Raw genomic sequence first — 22,657 nt, 5'->3', positions numbered from 1 at the left:
ACATCAGCTGCCTGCTGACGATCACGATTGCGATTCTACTAGAAACCCACCGCTGCGGACCACACATTTTTTTAAAGATGTCATCCTTCCAAATCATACAACTGAGCGGCCTTGGTGGAGTACTGCGCTCTCTGAGTGCCTTTCTGCTTGTGTTTGTGCTACTTACTCATAGAGATGGGTGTTTAACTGTGACTACTATACACTGCAATTAGAATTTATGACTCAAATACTGCATTAAATTGCACGAATTGTATGTTTTACTGGAAAACCCCTAGTCAAAGCATTTCTTCTTGTAGTATGTCAATTTGTACATGGTCATTATTAAATAACTGAACTGATGCCCATCCAGGTGTAATGTTTCACAAATTGGATTTTTTTTTAAAGCAGCAAAACCTTTTATAAACTCAGCCCTAATAAAAAATAATTAAAAAAAAAAAAAAAAAACAAAAACAGGCAAAACCAACAGCAATGGAAACAACGAAGAGCGGTAGAGATGATTGGAAACAAGACTATTGTTTGTTGTAAGCTCTGAAGCTGAATGCTGCCTAAGCTTTTCAATGAGAATCCAATGCAACCTCCTTTATTGTCATACAGTGGATCAACATGTGGGAACCACAAACATATGACAACTTAAAAAAATCACAGTCAAACATTCAGCCAAAACTGGCAACTCAGTGATTTCAGTCCAGTTCTCATCTTAGAAGATTAGCAGAATAACTTTCACCCTGCTTCATTTTGTTGATTTTTTTCCTTTAATGTCACCCATCTGTAGATTGACTTTGAGTTTCTACTTCTTTGTAGTTTGCAGAGAAAGTGTAACCATGCTGTCATCTCCCCGCCTACCCATGTGGCCTTTAAAAAAAAAGTCCACACAGATGAGCTAAAGCAGTGCGCTGAGATCTAATCCCAATCTGTTTGGTCGTTGTAGATATGAAAACATTCGGAAACCTCCGGCTGAGCATCACAGGTGGAAAACTACCAGCAACATTATGCTGTTAACTGAAACTAAACCTCAAATCCTTGCAGCTTTGTGCTAATCGAAGTGAGATCTTTGATGATAGAAAGTATTTCTGAAGTGTTGTTTCCTGACTTAAACAGATCAAGACAGCAGACTGAGCTCACATGAGGTTTACTTCTTCTGCAAATCAAATTAGGGGTTTGGGTGACAAAATATAAACAAGGTTTGTCAGGTGTCATCTGTAGGCAGAACAACATCACTGCTGATAAATACCAAGTAGCTCAGAGTTTTAAAAAGATAAATAGGAAAACCAAAAAAATACCTAAGCATCATTTTTTTCATTTTAATAAGAACACGAGCAATTTAAGCTACAAACGATCTACAATGTAATTTAATGACACTGAGGCAGTCCCTTTTCTGAAGTCCTTACATGTACAGACTGATAAAGCAAATGTACTGCAGGCAAGAAAGCCTTGAAATGTCTGTTTTCTGTAGGGTGATGTAGCTGGTGATGCTGATGTACACTGTGAGTGTGGAGCAGTCCAGAAGGCCCAGCTGTCACTATGGGATGGCCCGGTTGGGTCTCTTTGGAGGGGGAGGGGGCATTAGCTCAGAGTCTGGGTCTGGCGGGTGTTTCCGGTTCTGGGCTTGGACTCCCTGAGCACAACGGTCCAGATACTCCAAAAGGATTTCCTTAGTAACGGGCTCCTGGATGCTTTTACACACAGCTGGAGAGAGAAGAAACAAACATACATAGGAAGAAGGAAATTACTACAGAGATGCTGACAGGCTTTTCCCACAACACTGAAATCCAGGGCTACCATGTGTGGAGCCAATCAAAAACCTGTCAATGCAACGAAAACACCTGTCAAGTGCCACTAAACATGTTCATTGTTTCATTCACTTTCATTGGTTTCACAGGTGTGCCTAAGATTTAGCAGGTTTGTCTCAGTATGTGTGGCAGATTAGAATTCTGCTCTGTGAGATGGCGGGGTGATTCCTCTGCTGCTAAGGGCGCTTTCAGGCCCATTGGTGGCTCCGCTAAACAGCACTAAGATGTCCTGCACTTTGTCTCACAGGTGTTTCTGTAGTTTGTGGCTTTTGGTTTGTGGAGCAGTCAACAGGCTGTATTACTTGGAAGGGACAGGCCAGAAGCCCCTAGAAATTATGACTGCACTAGGGATGAAATGATTCCTCGGGTTATTCCATTAATTCGATTACTAAAATTCCTCGGGGCAAAATTCTCTAAATTGAGGCATCGTTTAATCTAGGGCTGCAACAACAAATTGATAAAATCGCTAAAATTTGATTATTAAAAGTGTTGGCAACGAATTTCATTATCGATTCGTTGTGTCGTGCGATTCATGCGTCACTCGCCATGTCGCGGAGCGTCTACTTCACCTGAAGAGCTTTGTCAATGCTGGCTGACTGAAATAAAGGTTTTGTTTTTTTTTTTTAATCAATGCTGGCTGACCGAAATAAAGCTTTGTTTAACAAAAAAAAAACAAAAACTCCACCTGCAGAGTGAGTTGGGACAAAGCGAGGTGGATGCAGAGCGGAGGTGGTATTTTCAAAGGAAAAGTAAATTCAACAAATGAAACATGACTGACATGGAGAAAACAGTTTGACCAAAGTCCTCAAAAGTGTGGTAGCATTTCACGCTTCACAAAACAAAAAACATGCGTAACATGCAAGCTTTGCAAAAGTAATAAGAGATGGCACAGGAGCACCACGATGATGATAGAGCACCTGAAACGGAAACACGTTGGAGTCACCAATGAGGACGAAGGGAGCTCATCAGCAGGGTAAGTCACTACAATATCCTACGTTTGTTCCGTTTTAAAGTGAGGAAAAGTAACGTTAGTCTCTCTGGTAGCTCGCCTGATGCTCGCGTGTGTTTGTTAGCTGATTAATGACAGTGATAGGGCGTGTGTGTGTGTGTGTGTGTGTGTGTGTGTGTGTGTGTGTGTGTGTGTGTGTGTGTGTGTGTGTGTGTGTGTGTGTGTGTGTGTGTGTGTGTGTGCGATACTTTTTATTTCACTTTACTCAGCTTAAACAGGGTTTGAATATGATTTATAAATAAATGTAACTTGCACACGATGGTGATAATAATTTAAAGATTAAGCCTCAAGTTTTAATTTTCTGACAAACTCTGAGTGAAGACGCTGGTCTGTGTTGGAGTGAGGCAGGATGAACTGCATTTAGACAGGGGTTAAAGTAAATTCTTATATCTCAATTTATGCTATGAAGTATTTTTTATGGTGCTTGTACTATATGTGTGTGTGTGTGTGTGTGTGTGTGTGTGTGCGTGCATACTTTGTGTTTTGCTCTTTGGACTACTTACTTGCCTTAACCTAATTCTGCCAATAAAACAAGATAATTACTGAGTTGTTGTAAATTGTGCTATAATACATACTCAAACTATACTATCTTTCTCATTTCATGAACAGCAAAAAATGACAGGCTTCATGATGAGAAAGACATCATACCACCACAGCAAGCAGCTGTCCTGAGAGCATCAACATGATGGTCACTGACATATGAGGCCTCTGTCGATGGTTGAAGATGAATACTTCGCTACAATGATCTTATTTGCTCTGTCAGTCCAAATCTTCTCTTTCTGAATAAAGTGGCAGAAATTAAAAATGTGTTTTTTTAATCCGATTCATCGATTAATCGAAGAAAAAAAAATCAACCGATTAATTGATTATTAAAATAATCGTTAGTTGCAGCCCTAGTTTAATCCACTACATACTAGACCCGAGGTTACTAAATGGCCTGGACAATCTGAACGGTCCGAACCCAGACTTGATCCAATACGGATCCGGACCTATAATCAATAAATTACAAAAGGATTTTAAATTTGACGGGATGCTTCTATCTTAACAGCTTTTCTAGTGTTTACGGCATTTATCAGACCAGACGAATGAACTATGAAGGCAGTTTGACAGTCAGACTTTCTTTGTGTGAGTAGGCTCGACAAAAACTAAAACCTCAGTCAGAGTTAACAGGTATGAAGGTGGTTTTCAACTTTGTTAACTCAGATTTTCTGCTTCAAACTCGTCCACACAAACAGGAGAGTTTAACGCATCATTTCACTCATTTTAAACAAAATCAACAGGTTGTTTTAATGAAGAACAATCAGGAACATAAAAATGTGTGACGGTAATAAGCTGTGACTGGAAATGATGTAACACAGGAATGCTGGTAGAAAACTGTTAAAGATGTCATGTATTTATTTTACCAACAGACAGCTGCACAATAAAACAAACTTCAAACTTCATATATTCAAACACGATCTTGTATTAAAGTGAATGTAGGTCTGACACTGTCTCATAATGAAGGAAATCACTTGAATTTGTGGCCAAATCAAAGTGAAACTAATGTTACTGATCGAATATTCTCTGTAATACTAATAAACTAATCAGATTTCTCTAACAGCAAACCCTGGGTGTCCCTGGAACTGAAGGCCCTGCTGAAGGAGAAGAGGAGGGTCTTTGGATCTGGGGACAAAGAGGAGCTGAGGAGGGTGCAGAAGGAGATAAAGAAGAAGATTAAGGCGGACAAGGCCAGCTACAGGACCAAGATGGAATCTCACCTGCAGGACAATAACACAAGGGAGGTCTGGAGAGACCTGAGATCCATCTCTGGTTACAGCAGAGGCCATGAGAGGGGAGCTGCAGCAGGAGGCCAGGAGTGGGCCAATGAGCTGAATCTGTTCTTTAACAGATTCGACTCTGCTCCCACTCCTCCCCCCTCTCATCAAAGCACCGACCAGCCAGCTCCTTCTTCACACCTCAGCTCTCTACCACCAACACCACCAACAGCACCCCTCCTCCGATCCCCGTCTTCTACCACCTCCGGACTCCACATACAGCCCCATCACTCCTCCTCTTCTCACCCCCCACCACCACCATCACCCCTCCCCCTGCCACCCTCCCCCTGCCTCTCCATAACAGTTGATCAGGTGAGAAGTGAACTTAAAAAGATCAAAACCAGGAAAGCTGCAGGTCCTGATGGAATCAGCTCCAGACTCCTTAGAGACTGTGCAGACCAGCTCTGTCAGGTGCTGCTGCACATCTTTAACCTGAGCCTGAGTCTGGAGAGGGTTCCTCTGTTATGGAAGACTTCCTGCCTGGTTCCTGTCTCTAAGACCAGGAACCCCAGGGAGCCTAACCACTTCAGACCTGTGGCCCTCACTTCTCATCTGATGAAGACCATGGAGAGGATCGTCCTCAAGAACCTCCGTCCCCAGGTGAGCCAGTATCTGGATCCACTGCAGTTCGCCTACCAACCGAACATTGGAGTGGATGATGCAGTGGTCTACCTGCTGCACAGATCACTGACTCATCTGGAGAAACCCAGCAGCACTGTGAGGGTCATGTTCTTTGACTTCTCCAGTGCTTTCAACACCATCCAGCCTTCTCTGCTTAGGGTGAAGCTTGAAGGAGCGGGAGTAGACTGTCACCTGGCTGCTTGGACCATCGACTACCTCACCAACAGACCACAGTACGTGAGGCTTCAGGACTGTGTGTCTGATGTGGTAGTCAGCAGCATGGGGGCCCCACAGGGGACAGTGCTCTCCCCCTTTCTCTTCACTCTGTACACATCGGACTTCCATTATAACTCTGGGAGCTGTCACCTCCAGAAGTTCTCCGATGATACAGCCATTGTCGGGTGTGTATCTGAGGGGGACGAGCGGGAGTACAGGACGGTCATCTCTGACTTTGTGGACTGGTGTGAGCGAAACCATCTGCAGCTCAACGCCAGTAAGACGAAGGAGATGATCGTGGACTTCAGCAGGAGGAGGACACCCCGGACTGCACCGGTGAACATCCAGGGTTTGGACATTGACATGGTGGACACATACAAATACCTGAGTGTTCACCTCAACAATAAACTGGACTGGTCACACAATACAGAGGTTCTGTACAAGAAGGGCCAAAGTCGTCTCCACCTGCTGAGGAGACTGAGGTCCTTTGGAGTGTGCAGGACTCTGCTCAGGACATTCTACGACTCTGTGGTAGCGTCTGCTATCTTCTATGCAGTGGTCTGCTGGGGAGCAGGGAGCACTGAAAGGGACAGAAAGAGACTAAACAGACTGGTCAGGAGGAGGTTCTGTCCTGGACTGTTCCCTGGACTCCATAGAGGAGGTGGGTGAGAGGAGGATGTTGGCAAAGCTCACATCCATCATGGACAATCCCTCTCACCCACTGCATGACACTGTGGGGTCTTTAAGCGGCTCCTTCAGCAGCAGATTGAGACATCCACCCTGCAAGAAAGAGCGCTATCGCAGGTCCTTCATCCCATCTGCTATAAGACTTTACAACATCAGCATCACTGGCTGATGTTAACATAAACTGGACTATATCATTACCACCCCAAACCATAAAATTTGCACTGACATTCTTGCACTGCACATCTTTGCACTTTTAAACTTTATTTTTATTTTTTCTGTTAAGCCACTTTATCCTCATCTCTCACCCTTGTATATATTGTAAATATTATTACTATTGTTCTATTATTATTTTATTCTTATCACTACGTCTACTGTTACATAAGCTGCTGTAACAATGTAAATTTCCCCTGGAGTGGGGAGAAATAAAGAACTTTATCTTATCTTATCTTATTTCTTATCTGTGTTCTATCAGCTGCAGTACCAGCAGTTTAAACGGACCAAACATAAAACATATTTATGCAATTTCTGCATCATCAACTAAATACATGTAGGCTCCCATGGCTTTGAGTTTTCGTAGAATAACCTTGTACTATACTATATATGTACAATACAGCACAGATGTCGGCCTGTATTCCACCAAGGCGGTCTGCAACACACATGCCAAGCACGGAATCTGATTACTCCATTAATCGCCAGAATAATCGATAGAATACTCGATTACTAAAATAATCGATAGCTGCAGCCCTAGATTGCACTGTTATTCAGTCAGCAATAAACCCATCGGTAGTCTCTGCTGCAGTTCCATGCTCGTTGTCCATGCACACTCATCCTTCGCGTTCTGCAGCAGAGCAGCTTCGTGAAAAGCTTCTCACATGGTGGTTTCACTTCATCAATTCTTTATGTCAGAATACACAAAGATTACCTCCAAGAGAAAATGAGTGTCAAGGCATCATCTTCTAAACAAGGCAAAGCAAAAGCCTATCACAGTGCCAAAAGATGCGTTGAAAAATTTTGGGTGCGCCTAAATAATGCACCAGTGCAACCATGTTAAAGGTTAGTCTGGAATCCTTAATCCGTGTATATTTCAGGCAAAACCCCAAACTGACAGACTTATTTAAAAGGACCAAATGTTTTCGAACATAAATGTGGAAGCGGTGATGAATCCATCTGTAGAAGTACATCTTGAGTTGGAATTGTACTTCTGGGACAAGTGATGCTGGAAATAGTTCCTCATACTTCACAGCTCCCTTGGCACATTCATGACCATGCCATGATACTAACAACAAATTTCTGAGTATTTCCAGTTTCTAAATGGAACCTAGTGTTTTCAGCTTGGGAGAAACGCAGTGCTATCTGTCTCCATTTTAGATAGAAGAGGTTTTTGCCATTTGGGCTCCAAGGCTGCACAACAGCTTGCCTCAGGATCTAAAGCTCAATAATTCAGAAATATATTTTCTTTTGTCTTTAATCAATTCATTTCACTCTTTAAATGTATTTTTGCCCGCCAGTGCTTCTTGTTTTTATTGCTTCAATTTGTACTTTTATGCTTGCTGTTGTACTCTCTTCCTCCCAGCACAGGAAAGTCAGCAGTTAGATTTATATCTACACAAACAAGCGTTATTACAGTTGCAAGCTATTGTTTTTGGATGCTTTTCTCTCTTCTTCTCATTGTAGTTTTATCCATGTCTTTCACTGAGAGCCTAATGTCACGGTTTTAATAAAATGTAGGACTATTTAGAAATAATTATTTAGTAGAAGAAAACAGAGTTCATCACTTTGCTCATGTCATAAAATTAGCCTATTTTAAATCTTTCAGACAAAATACTAGGACAGCTTCATCAGATAATAACTATGAAAGACTTTGAAAGATAATACAAGCAACATATGTATATACAGTACCAGTTTGGACATACCTTCTCATTGAATGGTTTTTATTTATTTTCACTATTTTCTGAATTGTAAGATTAATACTGAAAGCATCAAAACTATGACTGAACACAATCAGAATTACGTAGTAAACAAAAAAGTGTGAAATAAGCAGAGGTGGGTAGAGTATCCAAAAATTGTACTTAAGAGTAATGTTACTTCAAAATAATATCACTCAAGTAGAAGTAAAAAGTAGTCATCCAAAAAATTACTCAAGTAAGAGTAAAAAAAATATTTGGTGAAAAGACTACTCAAGTACTGAGTAACTGTTTGTAATGTCCGATTTATTTTTTAGAAATGATGAGATCAGACAAAAATGTAAAATAATGTGCAAATTTATAAGCCTGACGTCACCCTTCACTTCGCCCACGTTAGTAGCCGTCTTCGGCTTTTGTCTTCTAACAAAAGTCGAAGATGGAGATATCCATGCTAATGCTATGCTAATGTTGTCGGACTCCGAAGCAAGATCAAACTTCTTGAAAATGCCCCTGTTTTTTTCATTCCATGTCTGCAACGTGTGTAGAGCTTGTGCCGCTATGCCTCCACAGTTCGTATGTGGTCATGTGACTGCAGGGTGACGTCTGGTGAAACGGAGTCATGTGATTATTGTTGCTTCGTCTGATTGGTGAAACACAGTCATGTGGTAGATCCACTGGGGGCATCTCTTCCGCACAATAAAGCATATTTAATGTGGTAAATAAAAAAGTAATGAGTCGAGTGTAGCCCAGTGTAACGGAGTAAGAGTAGCGTTTCTTCATCACAGATCTACTCAAGTAAAAGTAAAAAGTATGGCAGAGTAAAACTACTCTCAGAAGTATATTTTTTTGAAAAGTTACTCAAGTAAATGTAACGGAGTAAATGTAACTCGTTACTACCCACCTCTGGAAACAAGTCAAAACATGTTTTGTATTTTAGATTCTTCAAAGTAGCCACCCTTTGCTTTGATTACTGCTTTGCACACTCTTGGCATTCTCTCCATGAGCTTCATGAGGTAGTCACCTGGAATGGTTTTCCAACTGTCTTGAAGGAGTTCCCAGAGATGCTGAGCACTTCTTGTTCCTTCTGCCTTCACTCTGGTCCATCTGATTCCAAACCATCTGGATTGGGTTTTGAATAAATCCCCAACAGTGTCATCAGCAAAGCACCCCCAAACCATCACACCTCCTCCTCCATGCTTCATGGTGGGAACGACGCACGTAGAGACCATCTACATGCATGGTTCCATGGCGGGTGGAACCAAAACCTCAAATTTGGACTCATCAGACCAAAGCACAGATTTCCATTGGTCCAATGTCCATTCCTTGTGTTTCTTGGCCCAATAAAATCTCTTCTGCTTGTTGTTTTTCCTTAGTAGTGGCTTCTTAGTAGCTATTTGACCATAAAGGCCTGATTGGCACAGTCTCCTCTGAACAGCTGATGTAGAAATGTGTCTGCTACTATAACTCTGTGTGGCATTTACACGTGGACAAAATTGTTGGTACCCCTCGGTTAATGAAAGAAAAACCCACAATGGTCACAGAAATAATTTGAATCTGACGAAAGCAATAATAAATAAAAATTCTATGAAAATTAACCAATGAAAATCAGACATTGCTTTTGAACCGTGGTTTAACATAATTATTTTTAAAAATAAACTCATGAAACAGGACTGGACAAAAATGATGGTACCCTTAATATTTTGTTGCACAACCTTTTGAGGCTATCACTGCAATCAAACCATTTCTGTAACAATGAGACTTCTGCACCTCTCAGCAGGTATTCTGGTCCACTCCTCATGAGCAGACTGCTCCAGTTGTCTCAGGTTTGAAGGGTGCCTTCTCCAGACGCCATGTTTCAGCTCCTTCCACAGATGTTCAATAGGACTTAGATCAGGGCTCATAGAAGGCCACTTCAGAACAGTCCAGTGTTTTCCTCTTAGCCATTCTTGGGTGTTTTTAGCTGTGGTTTTGGGTCATTATCCTGTTGCAAGACCCATGACCTGCGACTGAAATGTGCTTTCTGACACTGGGCAGCACATTTCTCTCTAGAATACCTTGATAGTCTTGAGATTTCATTGTACCCTGCACAGTTCAAGACGCCCTGTGCCAGATGCAGAAAAGCAGCCCCACAACATAACAGAGCCTCCTCCATGTTTCACAGTAGGGACAGTGTTCGTTTCTTGATGTGCTTCATTTTTGCGTCTGTGAACATAGAGCTGATGTGCCTTGACAAAAAGTTCCAGTTTTGTCTCATCTGTCCATAGGACATTCTCCCAGAAGCTTTGTGGCTTGTCAACATGCAGTTTGGCAAATTCCAGTCTGGCTTTTTCAGGACTTGTTTTCAACAATGGTGTCCTCCTTGGTCGTCTCCCATGAAGTCCACTTTGGCTTAAACGACGACGGATGGTGCGATTTCACATTGATGTACCTTGACCTTAGAGTTCACCTTTAATGTCTTTAGAGGTTGTTCTGGGCTCTTTTGTTACCATTCATATTATCTGTTTCTTCCGTTTGTCATCAATTTTCCTCCTGCGGCCACATCCAGGGAGGTTGGCTACAGTCCCATGGATCTTAAATTTGCGAATAATATGTGCAACTGTAGTCACAGGAACATCACGCTGCTTGGAGATAGTCTTATAGCCTTTACCTTCAACAAGCTTGTCTATAATTTTCTTTTACTTTCTAATCTCCTGAGACAACTCTTTCCTTCACTTCCTCTGGTCCATGTTTAGTGTGGTACACACCATGTCACCAAACAGCACAGTGACTACTTGTAACCCTATAAATAGGCCGACTGACTGATTGGAAGTTTGTAGACAACTGTGATGCTAATTAGAGGACATGCCTTGATTGAACATGTCCCTATGGTCACATTATTTTCAGTCTTTTCTAGGGGTACCATCATTTTTGTCCGGGCCTGTTTCAGGAGTTCATTTTTTAAAACAATTCTGTTGAACCACAGTTCAAAAGCAATGTCTGATTTTCACTGGTTAATTTTCATAGAATTTTTATTTATTACTTTTGTCAGATTCAAATTATTTCTGTGACCATTGTGGGTTATTCTTTCATTAACCGAGGGGTACCAACAATTTTGTCCACGTGTGTACCTGGGCTCTAATCTGATGTGCTGTTAACTTGCAATTTCTGAGGCTGACGACTCGGATGGACTTATCCTCAGCAGCAGAGGTGACTCTTGATCTTCCTTTCCTGGGGTGGTCCTCATGTGAGCCAGTTTTGTCGTAGTGCTTGATGGTGTTTGCGACTGCATTTGGGGATACATTCAAAGTTTTTGCAATTTTCCGGACTGACTGACCTTCAGTTCTTAAAGTAATGATGGACTGTCATTGCTCTTTACTTAGCTGATTGGTTTTTGTCATAATATGGATTCAAACAGTAGTCAAACAGAGCTGTCAACTGTGTACCAACCTGACTTCGGCACAAGGTCCCAACCCCATTAAGAAAGCAATAAATTCCACAAATTAACCATGACAAGGCACACCTGTGAAGTGAAAACCATTTCAGATGACTACCTCATGAAGCTCATCCAGAGAATGCCAAGAGTGTGCAAAGCAGTAATCAAAGCAAAGGGTGGCTATTTTGAGGAATCTAAAATATAAAACATGCTTTAAATTATTTCACACTTTTTTGTTTACTACGTAACTGCATGTGTGATAATTCATAGTTTTGATGCCTTCAGTGAGAATCTACAATGTAAATAGTCATGAAAATAATGAAAAAATATTAAATGAGAAGGTGTGTCCTTTTGACTGGTAGTGTGTGCTGTGTATGTCCATTTACAACAGTGTAACCTGGTAAAGATGGAAAACCTTTTGCAGCAAAATGTCAGCTTCTCTATTTAAAACTGATGGCATGAAAATACAATTTGTTCCGGGCACCAAATACGAGGCCAGACTGTGTGCATTCTTGATGGAAAGTACACAACAGAACGCTCACTCCTCTACACACACAGCTCCATAACGCTGTTATCATACTAAGGCAGGATGTACAATAAAGATAAAAAGGACCATTAATCACAGGCTGACGAATAGTTTTACTGAGACAGAGGATACAATGAGTTATTAATAAATAATGTTGGAGAGAGAAGACTCACCCATAGCTGTATCGTAGGAGTTCGGGAAGCTCTTGTCCACCCTCTGCCTCATGAACACCCAGCTGTTGTTGGCAAAGGTGCACTCGATGATCTTGTTGTCATATTGTTTCAGCTCTTTAGTGGCCTTTACAGACAGAGATGAGAGATAGCTTTAATGTGAGTGAATGAAAGAATCATTTTGTTTTCTTCTGCTGCTATTACTGCCCATGAAAACTATAAACCCAGTACCCAGAACAGTAACCATGTTGTGGTTTGCCAGTTTTGATTTTTATCTCAAGAGAGTCACAGACATTGATCATTGTAACACCCAGACACATACAGGTAAACCGATCGATGCAAGTAATTTGGGCAATTGGCAGACTGTATATGCTGTTAACACTTATCGTCACTTTTGCTGTTACTACTTGTTATTAAATACTATTTGCAGAAATTGAAAAAGAAAACTACACCTACCAAATTAAGCAAAATAAACTAACATCAGGCAGCAGCAGCTGAATGGAACACATGCTGACATTCACTGCTTTAAAAAAAAAAGTTGCACTGAGATTTTAAAAATCTGCAATAAAACCAAAAATCTGGAAACAAAAACTGAAGTGAGAAGACAAAATTTCAAAACCCTTGGGGGATTGTTCTGTGCCACAACCAGTCACAAAGCTAAAATGCCAGACTGATGCACATCGAAGTATTCCAGTATTGACTTTTTGTTCAAGTCTGAAGCACAAGCTCACTTAAGTAAATGTATGAAAACATCAATGCCCACAATGTAGTGTGATTTTAGGAGGTTAAAAAATGTGACCAAGCTCTGATGCTTTATGCAAAGCTACTAATACTGACAGATGGAGACAAATGACCTTGAGGATCAGAGAAGATAGTAATTTATGTTAAATTATCTAAAAGAAGTAGTTATTTCCGTTGAAATGCTTTCTAAGGATTTTGACTCAACCACAGGTGCATACAAATATTAAGACAGTGTGAGCAACTGTATGTCTGTGATGCATCTTTCAACAAAGCAGTGCAACAGTTCCTATTCCACCTACTGAGCTACACAGGGTCACTGACTTATTACATCATATTCTGCTTTGAAAACAAAATCAGCTCTACACACTGAGCTCACTGTAATGCTGTTCAAGTAGATGAAAATGGCACACGATACTGAAGATCAAGTATGAGTCAAAGAAGACATTTGAGCATCTGTTGTTTACTTGTCGAGGGACTGTCTAACTGAGGGGATTCTTGAGACCTGGAGATTTTAAATCCTAGAGCTGCTGGGAACAATTAAGGCAAAAAACTGCAGTTTAAATGGTCTTGTGCAATGATGGGGTATTAATATAAACACCAATACAGTGCCATGAGCCATCATAAAGTACTTGTTTGTGACGATCTCAAAATCAGAGGCTGTTGGGGCATTTGCTGTACTGTGAAAACACTGAAAACCAAGACAGTAACCTCCAGGGTTCAGTTGAACACGTGACATTCCAGTCGAGCCAAGACAGAGACCACTGGTGCCAGGAAAGCACCAGTGTTTGGCAAGACACTAAAATACAAAGTAAAAGCGTATAGGATCCTGGAGTGTGGGGCATCTGGGCTCACAGTGGGGGTCGCATTCGCACAGGAAGCACGAAAGTGTGTGAGGAAGGAAGATGGAAAGTGTGACAAAGACTGCAAGTGAATGAAAGAAAGAAATGGCATTTTAGACTATGACCTTGGCAAATCATAATTCTTCAGCATACACTACCATTCAAAAGTTTGGTTCCACTTAGAAATGTCCTTATTTTTGAAAGAAAAGCATTTTTTTTGCATTGAAGATAACATTAAATTAATCAGAAATACAGTCTAGACATTGTTAATGTGGTAAATGACAACATTAAATCCACCTGCCCAAAATTGTGCAAGTCCTCCTTGTGCTGCCAAAACAGCTCTGATTGTTGAGGTATTGACACCAGAGCTCTTGAGGGTGTTCTGCAGTGTTTGGCAACAGGACTTTGGCTTTAAATCCTTTGGGTCCTGTAGGTTGCGGGATGGGCCTTCATGGATCAGGCTTGTTCCAGTACATCCCGTGCATGCTCGATTGGCTTGGGAACTAGGGAGTTTGGAGGCTGGGTCAACACCTTCGGCTCTTTGTTGTGATCTAGGAGCTGATTTTGCAGTGTGGCCGCATACACTGTTCTGCTGGGGTAGGCCACTGCTGTTCGGAAGTGCGCTTGTCATGGGATGTGGGGTGTGCGTGCTTGGTCAGCAGCAAAGTGGATGGTACGTGCCAAAGTGACATCTTCTTGAATGCCAGCACCCTCAGTTTCTGTAGAACATTGCATTGTTACAAGATAATCAATGTCATGCACTTCACCAGTCAGTAGTTTTAATGCTGTGGTTGATCACTGTGGATTGACAAGTCAAACATTTCTTCATTTGGAGAAGAACAGCAGGTGATCTAAAGCAGTGACAGAATGTCTGAGCCTTCTAAAAGCTCTACATAGCAAACTGTCAGAAAAATGTGAAGGGCAGTAGAGGCAGACAGGGTGTGCTGCTACAGGCTGGATCCCTTCCTGCTGGGGAAGGGTGACATGTTGGCTGCCATTTTCCATCACCACTTGGTGTTTAATCCATTCAAATAGTACACGTGTGCCACCAGTTATCGGGGACTTTGGCAGTCAAATTCTTGATCAGCTAGTGTTGCACAACTGCAGAGCAGAAAGCAGAACAGCTCTGCAGTCTGCTTTCTATTGCAATGCCCAAATATACAGTAAGTATACAGAAACTATACAGACTAACAAGAAAGAAAAATACAAGCAGCAGATATGCTTTTCTTCTCAAAGGGATTTAAAAGAAATGCTTGTTTTATGATGGCTATTGCAATGATTAAAAACAGTTAAATTGACTGTTCTGCTATATACCACTGTCTCAAATTTTTCCTGAAACCTTACGAAACGGAGCCCTTGTGCGTGCTTGATGTGCAACAAGTTTGTTTAGATAAACACAGTATATAAGGACAAAAAAAGCTGCTGCTAATAATATTAATAATAAATTGTTGGGGAATTATAGGTTCAGGATGCAGACTCGTGCATACAAATATTCTTGACAGGGGCATGTTCTCTATAGATATAGTTTTACTACAAAATGTTAACTTCCCACTAATATAGCACCTTTTTCCAGGGATTCTTTGGATTCCTCAAGAAGAAATCAGACTTTAAGTCAATAATAAAATAATGTTAATCCAAAGTTTAGGATGTTATCATTTCATATTCTTTATATTATACAGCAGAAGACCAACAGCATCCAAGCTTCAGCCTTCTGATCCTGTTTCATATTTACGCTCACCGGCCACTTTATTAGGTGCACCGTGGTAGTACCAGGTTTGTGGCACAGATTCAACTAGGTGCTGGAAACGTTTGTCAAAGATTTTAGTCCATATTGACATGATAGTATCACACAGTTACACTAGATTCATTAGCTCCATGATGAAAATCTCCTGTTAGACCATATCCCAAAGGTGCTCTATTGGATTGACGTCTGGTGACTGTGGAGGCTGTTGGAGTACAGTGAATACTCAGGTAGGCTGTGCTGTATAAATAATAATGGTACTAATCGGCCTAAAGTGAGCTAGGGAAATATTCCCCACATCAATAGAACACCACCACCCATGCCTGAACATTAAACATACTGAATATTTTGTCTACTATATCACCCAAAAGAGCAGAAAATGAGACTTAAACAGCCTCCAGACTGCTGGAGTTTATGACGTCTGACCTTTTACCAGTTAGTGCACTAGAGAGACCCTCATCCAACTTCTTTATCAAATGCTGGAATCTTTGGGGACTACTGTACCAGGGCACTGTGCTACACTATATTACAAGACCTTTGTAGAGATGGCGACACAGATGAATAAACATTCAAAGATTTTAATTTCCTTGAATAGCTGTTATGTTTTTGCCACCATGCCTCTCTTGGAGTGACCCTGCCTATGTTTCATTATAGACTTAACCAGAAGTGCCCCTTAGGTCTGCAACACAGCAGCACTCGGGTCCATTTTAATAACCAGAATTAAATGAAAGAATATATAAGTGAGGAGAGAATATAAGATGCAAAAGTATGAACCCGAACAAACATTCCCTCGGTGGGAATAACATCACTGATGGAGACAAGGAAAACTGGCATTCAATCTTTCATATATACTTTCAGACAGAGTACAGTAGGCTTCTGTCCATTATTGTCAGCTTGTACTAAAATTTACACAACTCCCCCGGATGACTAAGCAAACGGCATAGATTATTAAGTTAATATACAGTTGTGAATACCTGTAAAAACCCTGCATATTAAGGCAGTCTGGATTTTTCAGTGACTCCTTTAACTTTTAATTTTCTATGATGGAACGATTGAAACACATAAATCTTTATCATGAAAAGCAAACATGCATTTTGGTTCTTTCATTGATTTATTAATGGTCTTTTGGAAACATGACAAAAAAGTGTGGGTCAAAAATATATAAACAATAATTAAATAATTTAGTTAAATTTTCTTCTCAACTAGGTGCTCTTGGTAGCTGTCCACAAGTTTGTGGTTATATTTTTAGACCACTCAAGAAAAGATTCGTGCAGTTTAAATATATCTGTTGGCTTTCTGACATAGACTTGTTTCTTCAGCACAGTCCAGATTCTCTCAGGGTTTGAGCCAGGACTCTGGGGAGGCCAGTCTAAAAGTATAATTCTAGCCTGAATTAGCCATTCCTTTACCATTTTATATGTGTGTGTGTTTTAATCATTGTCTTGTTGGAACATTCAACTCCTTCCAAGACACAGCCTTCTGGCTGATTTAGGTTTTCCCGAAGAATTTACTCCATTTATTTTGTGCAAAGCACCCGTTCTACTGGCAACAAACCAGCTTCATTGTGGCCAAACAGCTCAATTTTTGTTTAATTTCAATGTTTGCATAGATGATTTTGGGATCTGGAGTACCTTTGAAATGGCTCCAAGTGACTTTCCTGACTTGTTCAAGTCAATGATTTGCTTCCCATTGTTGTGTTTGTGACAGTCTAATGACTATATCAAATGGGCCCTCTTTAAATTGGCTCAGAGAATTCAGTGTCTGTAGTGAATTGCAACCAGTCACAAGAAGGTGAGAGATCATGGCACTAAGAAAATTTGATTAGCACAGCTTTCTGCATCACCAAAACTGATAACTAAAATTGCTGTATGTATATAGTTGACCCAGCAGATTTTGTCCTATTTCAGAAGACCTATAATAAATCTATGAAATAACCAAAATACTAGATTTATTTGTGACAAAGATGCATATGTTTCAATCATTCCATCAGGAAATTAAGAGTTGTAGAAGTCATTGGAAACTCAAAACGTCCATGATGCACATGGTCTCTACAAGCATATGTAAACTTCTGTTCACGACTGTATTTGCCACACGTGTTGTATTATCTACAGTGCAATTACTTGGGCCAGTTACAGCTCCAACAATTTAATTACTCTTCATGAACAAAATAAATAATGTCTGATTCTGGTCTCAGATGAAAATGTATACTCACTGGCCACTTTATGGCTGCAACTCAATGCATTTAGGCATGTAGATGTGGTCAAGACAACTTGCTGAAGTTCAAACTGAGCACCAGACTGGAGAAGAAAGGGGATTTAAGTGACTTTGAACGTGGCATGGTTGTTGGTGACAGACGGGCTGTTCTGAGAATTTCAGAAACTGCTGAACTACTGCGATTTTCACACACAACAATCTATAAGGTTTACAGAGAGTGGTCAGAAAAAGAGAACATGAAAATGTCTAGCTGATGTGAGAGGTCAGAAGAGAATGGGCAGACTGGTTGGAGATGATCGAAAGGCAACAGTACAGTAACTCAAATAACAGCTGGTTACAGCCAAAGAATGTAGAATACCATTTCTGAACGCATAACACGTCCAACCCTGAAGAAGATGGGCTACAGCAGCAGAAGACCACACGGGGTGCCAGTCCTGTCAGCTAAGAACAGAAAACTGGTGCTACAATTCACACAGGCTCACCAAAATTGGACAACAGTAGATTGGAAAAATGTTGCCTGGTCTGATGAGTCTCTACTTCAGCTACGACATTCAGATGGTCAGAATTTGGTTTAAACAATATCAAAGCATGGATCCATCCTGTCTTGTATCAACAGTTCAGGTTGTTGGTGGTGTAATGGTGTGACAGATGTTTTCTTGGCACACTTTGGGCCCCTTAGTACCAATTTGAGCATCATTTAAACGCCACAGCCTACCTGAGTATAGTTGCTAACCATGTCCATCCCTTTATGACCACAGTTCACCCATCTTTTGACAGCCACTTCCAGCAGGATAATGCATCGCAAAGCTCAAATCATCTCAAACTGGTTTGTTGAACATGACAATGAGTCACTGTACTCCAATGGCCTCCACAGTCACCAGACCTCAATCCAATAGAGCACCTTTGTTTAATGCCATGATGTCAATATGGACCAAAATCTCTAAGGAATGTTTCCAACACCTTGTTGAAAGTATGCCACGAAGAATTAAGGCAGTTCTGAAAGCAAAATCGGGTCCAACCTTTTATTAGCAAGGTGTACCTAATAAAGTGGCCAGTGAGTGTATAATACCAATCAGTACTGGATATGCTCAGACTGGATGCCTTGTCAAAAATAAAGGAGAGAGAAACAAGATAATAATGTGTAACTTAGAGAAATGAGGGTAGAGCAGGCGCACAGTACATTGTCAAGTCTGGCAGATAAACAGGTACAACACTCCCAAAGGCAGCCACTGCACAGCCCACAGAGTTGAGTTTTAACTGCCAAAACTTTAGACTGATTAGTCTGTTTTGTTGTGCAGCGTGACTGTGGGTCTTTCTGTGTTGTGTTTTCTGTGGGCAGCACTTTCAATTACTCTGACAGTATTTGTCTTTTTGAACCCCACTCTGACAGCATTCATGGTTTTGAATGACTGCATGATAGACAAATATGTGGGTAACAAAAATCTGAAAAATTTCTTCCTGATACCTTCATAATTAATTAAAATAATTAAAAAGAGTAATATTTATCACAATTAAACTTATTGACTTGCTTAGCGCCACGTATGGAAATTGGGGAAATACAAATTGAGCAATTCAGTGATGGAAATAGCAGTCAAAGGCATTTCAGTGCTCAGCAGGTAAAGTACACACTGACAAATGCTCAGCTTCATCAAAGCTACCGGTCTTTGACAGAAAGCTGCTCTTATCTCTGCTTCTGGTGACTACATCTGTCATGCACTATTCAAATTATTTATGATTAATGAGCTGCATGCTCAGGCCACATATAGTTCTGCACAGGGAGTCGACTCCATGAAGCAGTAAAACTATACCTAAATGAGGATTCAATAACCATTGCTTCCACCAAACTCTAGCAAATTCTATCTTTTCTAGAAGTCAGACACGCAGCACTAAAAACTCTTCTTAAACCAGGAACTATGGATTTAAACTGGAGTAGAAATGAGCATTAACACAAGGTTTAAACCATCCTATTCACATTTAAATGTCCTGCACAACCACACAGGTGTTATCAATTGTAATTCCTGGTTAGATCTGTGGAGTGAACTATGAAGGAAGTTCAGTAGCATTACTAATATACAGCTCAACAAGTTTGCAGGTATAACTTATTCCGTCAGCTGGCGAGCTGTATTGCTGAGAGAGAATATGGTCAGGAGAAGAATTGGTAAAAGGGTGATGCATCTTACAGTGATTTACATCCCCTGAGAACAGGTTGCCTGTGCAGCATCAGTTACCATAGTAATCTAACAGTTTACATAAGAGCAAATAATGAAATTTAAAACTATGGATTTAGGTTAAACATACAATACCGTTCAAAGGCTTGGGGTCACTTAGAAATGTCCTTATTTCTGAAAGAAAAGTAGCTTCTTTCAATGAAGATAACAAATTAATCAGAAATACAGTCGACATTGTTAATGTGGTAAATGACTATTCTAGCTTGAAACGCTTGATTTTTGATGAAATATCTACATAGGGGTACAGATGCCCATTTCCAGCAACCATCACTCCTGTGTTCTAATGCTACATTGTGTTAGCTAATGGTGTTGAAAGGCTAATTGATGATTAGAAAACCCTTGTGCAATTATGTTAGTAAATGATTAAAAGTGTGAGTTTTCATGGAAAACATGAAATTGTCTGGGTGACCCCAAACTTTTGAACGGTAGTGTACCTTGCTAACCCATTAATCTTGCTTTGTAGTGTACCCCCTCTAGTCAGGATGGCTTGGAATTTGTTCATGTAATAAAACTATGGATCACTAGCAGCTGCAACCAAAACCATCCCATGAGTACCAATCAAGCGCAGTTTGTGAACAAGCACACAGTCAAATGAAGAGGTCAAATCAAACAACACAAGTGAAAACACTGCTGTTAGTGGACTAATGATAGCTCGGGCTTTATGTTTGTAGCATTGGTTCTGTCAGTTATGACCACACTGTACTCACAAAAATTACTGCAGTGCTCTCTACATGAAACACTGCTAAAATAGAATTGTAATATGAACACCATTAGTGGTGTTCATATTAGTGAACACCACTAATGTGAACTGAGTGAATTGAGTATTAGTCAAATATGTGCATACTAAAGAGTATCTGAATGTAAAGGTAGTCTAAGGCTCGAACTATGAAACTCAAGATGTTCAGCCTTTGTTAAGATTGGGGCTGAACAATGAATCGATTAAAATCACATTTTGTTGGTGTGTCTCGTGCTAATGCTCCAACATGTTTAAAATCTATTACATTGTGAATATTGAATTGAAATTAGGCTTGAAAAAATATATATTGAAATCGCAATACCTGTCAAGAAAATTTAAAAAATTGCAGATCGATTTTGAAGCTTTTGTAAAAATGTTTAAAAACTTTGCATTCATGAAATATACTTCAGCAAAAAACAAGATCTGACAGTTATCAACAACAAACTGCTAGAAACTAGAATTTATAGAATGGTGTGATAAATTGTTTACACGTGGTGTATGAATGTTGTCCCTACTTTTAAGAGGCGATTTGTAGTTACAGCCTCATGTAAGCTTACACATAACTTAAGCAGTTTAGCCAAGACAGGTCAATAGATTTCACATTTTTTGGAAAAAAAAAAAAAAGATTTGATGATTATAAAGAAGGCAGCCTTTTAGCCAGATGAGCTACCACAGCATTTGGAGATGAAAGTGCTCACCTGAAATATGTTTGATAGTCTCTTAATGAAGACTGATAGAAGAATATTTGCATCAGTCTGACTAATAAATTTACCACTCATAATCATTTTCTCCTGAACAGTTGTGTCGTGTCTGATCACTGACCCTTCGTGTGTGACGCTCTGTTGGATCTAAATTTAACACTGCTGCTGTACTCCCACAACTCAACAGTTATTTTGGAATTACAATGTTATCGATGTTAAAGTTTATAAAAGTTGTTTTCCTAACATGAATATACCCAAATGAATCTATTAAAAATGCATAGTTCAGTGGTAGACTGGATTTTTGCTGCAACATAATGACATAATAAACAAGCAACAAAGGGTTGTAACTCTGAGAAGATTGACTGCATTATTGAAGCATCTTTCTTTCTATAATCTCCCACATGATTACAGCTGTATCTGTATTCTAGTACACATAAATAGATCCAGACATGGTTTTCATATTTACACCATTTTCAGTAAATGCTCAGTTGAAATGAGAAATTTCCATATAATGCAATGGCCTTATCGAAGTCAATATAAAAGTAGCAGCAGTGGCACTGTAGAGCAAATTTAAAATCATGTTGCTCTTCAATTAGCTCTCTGCCTCAGACAAGTGAATCCCCATTATACTCTAATGGAGAGTTATCGTAGGGTCCACTTGACTAAATCTGTGTTGCTGTAAGTTGAAGGACTAATGATTGTAGTCTCATACAGCACAGCTCTGCGTGTTCATGGACAACATGTCACACTGAAACCGTTGATCTCAATCTTATTGTTACGTGTAGTTAACAATGTCTCTCTGTCCCAACAGTGCTGTGAGGACCAATACCCATCAAGAGCATACTAGGGTTTCAGAGATTGTTTCCATTCTGTAATATAACCAGTTTTCATTTCGTAATGTTAACTTTCATGAGGTAGAATAAAGGCTGAGAGAGAATTCTGCTTTTGAAAGTCATTGGGTAATTCTGAAACATATAAAAAGTCAAAAAACTAAAATATAAAGCTCACAATTCAAACTGCATACATCATTTTAAGATACTACGACATCAACAGCAGTCATACTTCCTTACTTTGTAATAAGAGTGTGCTCACAGAAAAATCTAACTTTCTTACCTGTTCTGTCACTTAAAGCGCATACTTTTTCTCTTTAGTAAAGAGGTATGGTAAATATTACTAGATTAATCAGTCATTCTATCAAATGTTGGATTTATGTTAGACTTGCTATTATCTGGAGCCTGAGGTGTCAGCTTCAAATGCATGATTCAGTCTAACAAACTGTTAGATCCCACAGAAATTCAATTTAAAATG

The 22,657-nt window shown here is 40.1% G+C and overlaps 1 protein-coding gene across 2 annotated transcripts in view; it reads right to left on the bottom strand.

The window, feature by feature from the left end:
* Positions 1 to 564: 564 nt before the first annotated feature.
* The window catches only part of rngtt (RNA guanylyltransferase and 5'-phosphatase), a 130,523-nt gene continuing 108,430 nt past the window's right edge, over positions 565 to 22,657 (bottom strand). For both annotated transcript variants that reach the window (XM_055015915.1, XM_055015914.1), the window contains 2 exons: positions 12,153 to 12,276; positions 565 to 1,686 (listed from right to left, as the gene is read on the bottom strand). In XM_055015915.1, coding sequence (XP_054871890.1) covers positions 1,520 to 1,686; positions 12,153 to 12,276 — 291 coding nt within the window. In that variant the 3' untranslated portion in view covers positions 565 to 1,519. The remainder of the gene's footprint in view (positions 1,687 to 12,152; positions 12,277 to 22,657) is intronic.

This window comes from Amphiprion ocellaris, chromosome 12 (assembly GCF_022539595.1).
Source record: "Amphiprion ocellaris isolate individual 3 ecotype Okinawa chromosome 12, ASM2253959v1, whole genome shotgun sequence".
Lineage (NCBI taxonomy): Eukaryota > Metazoa > Chordata > Actinopteri > Pomacentridae > Amphiprion > Amphiprion ocellaris.
Note: the sequence above shows the minus strand (reverse complement) of the source record. Positions and strands in the feature narration are given on the sequence as shown.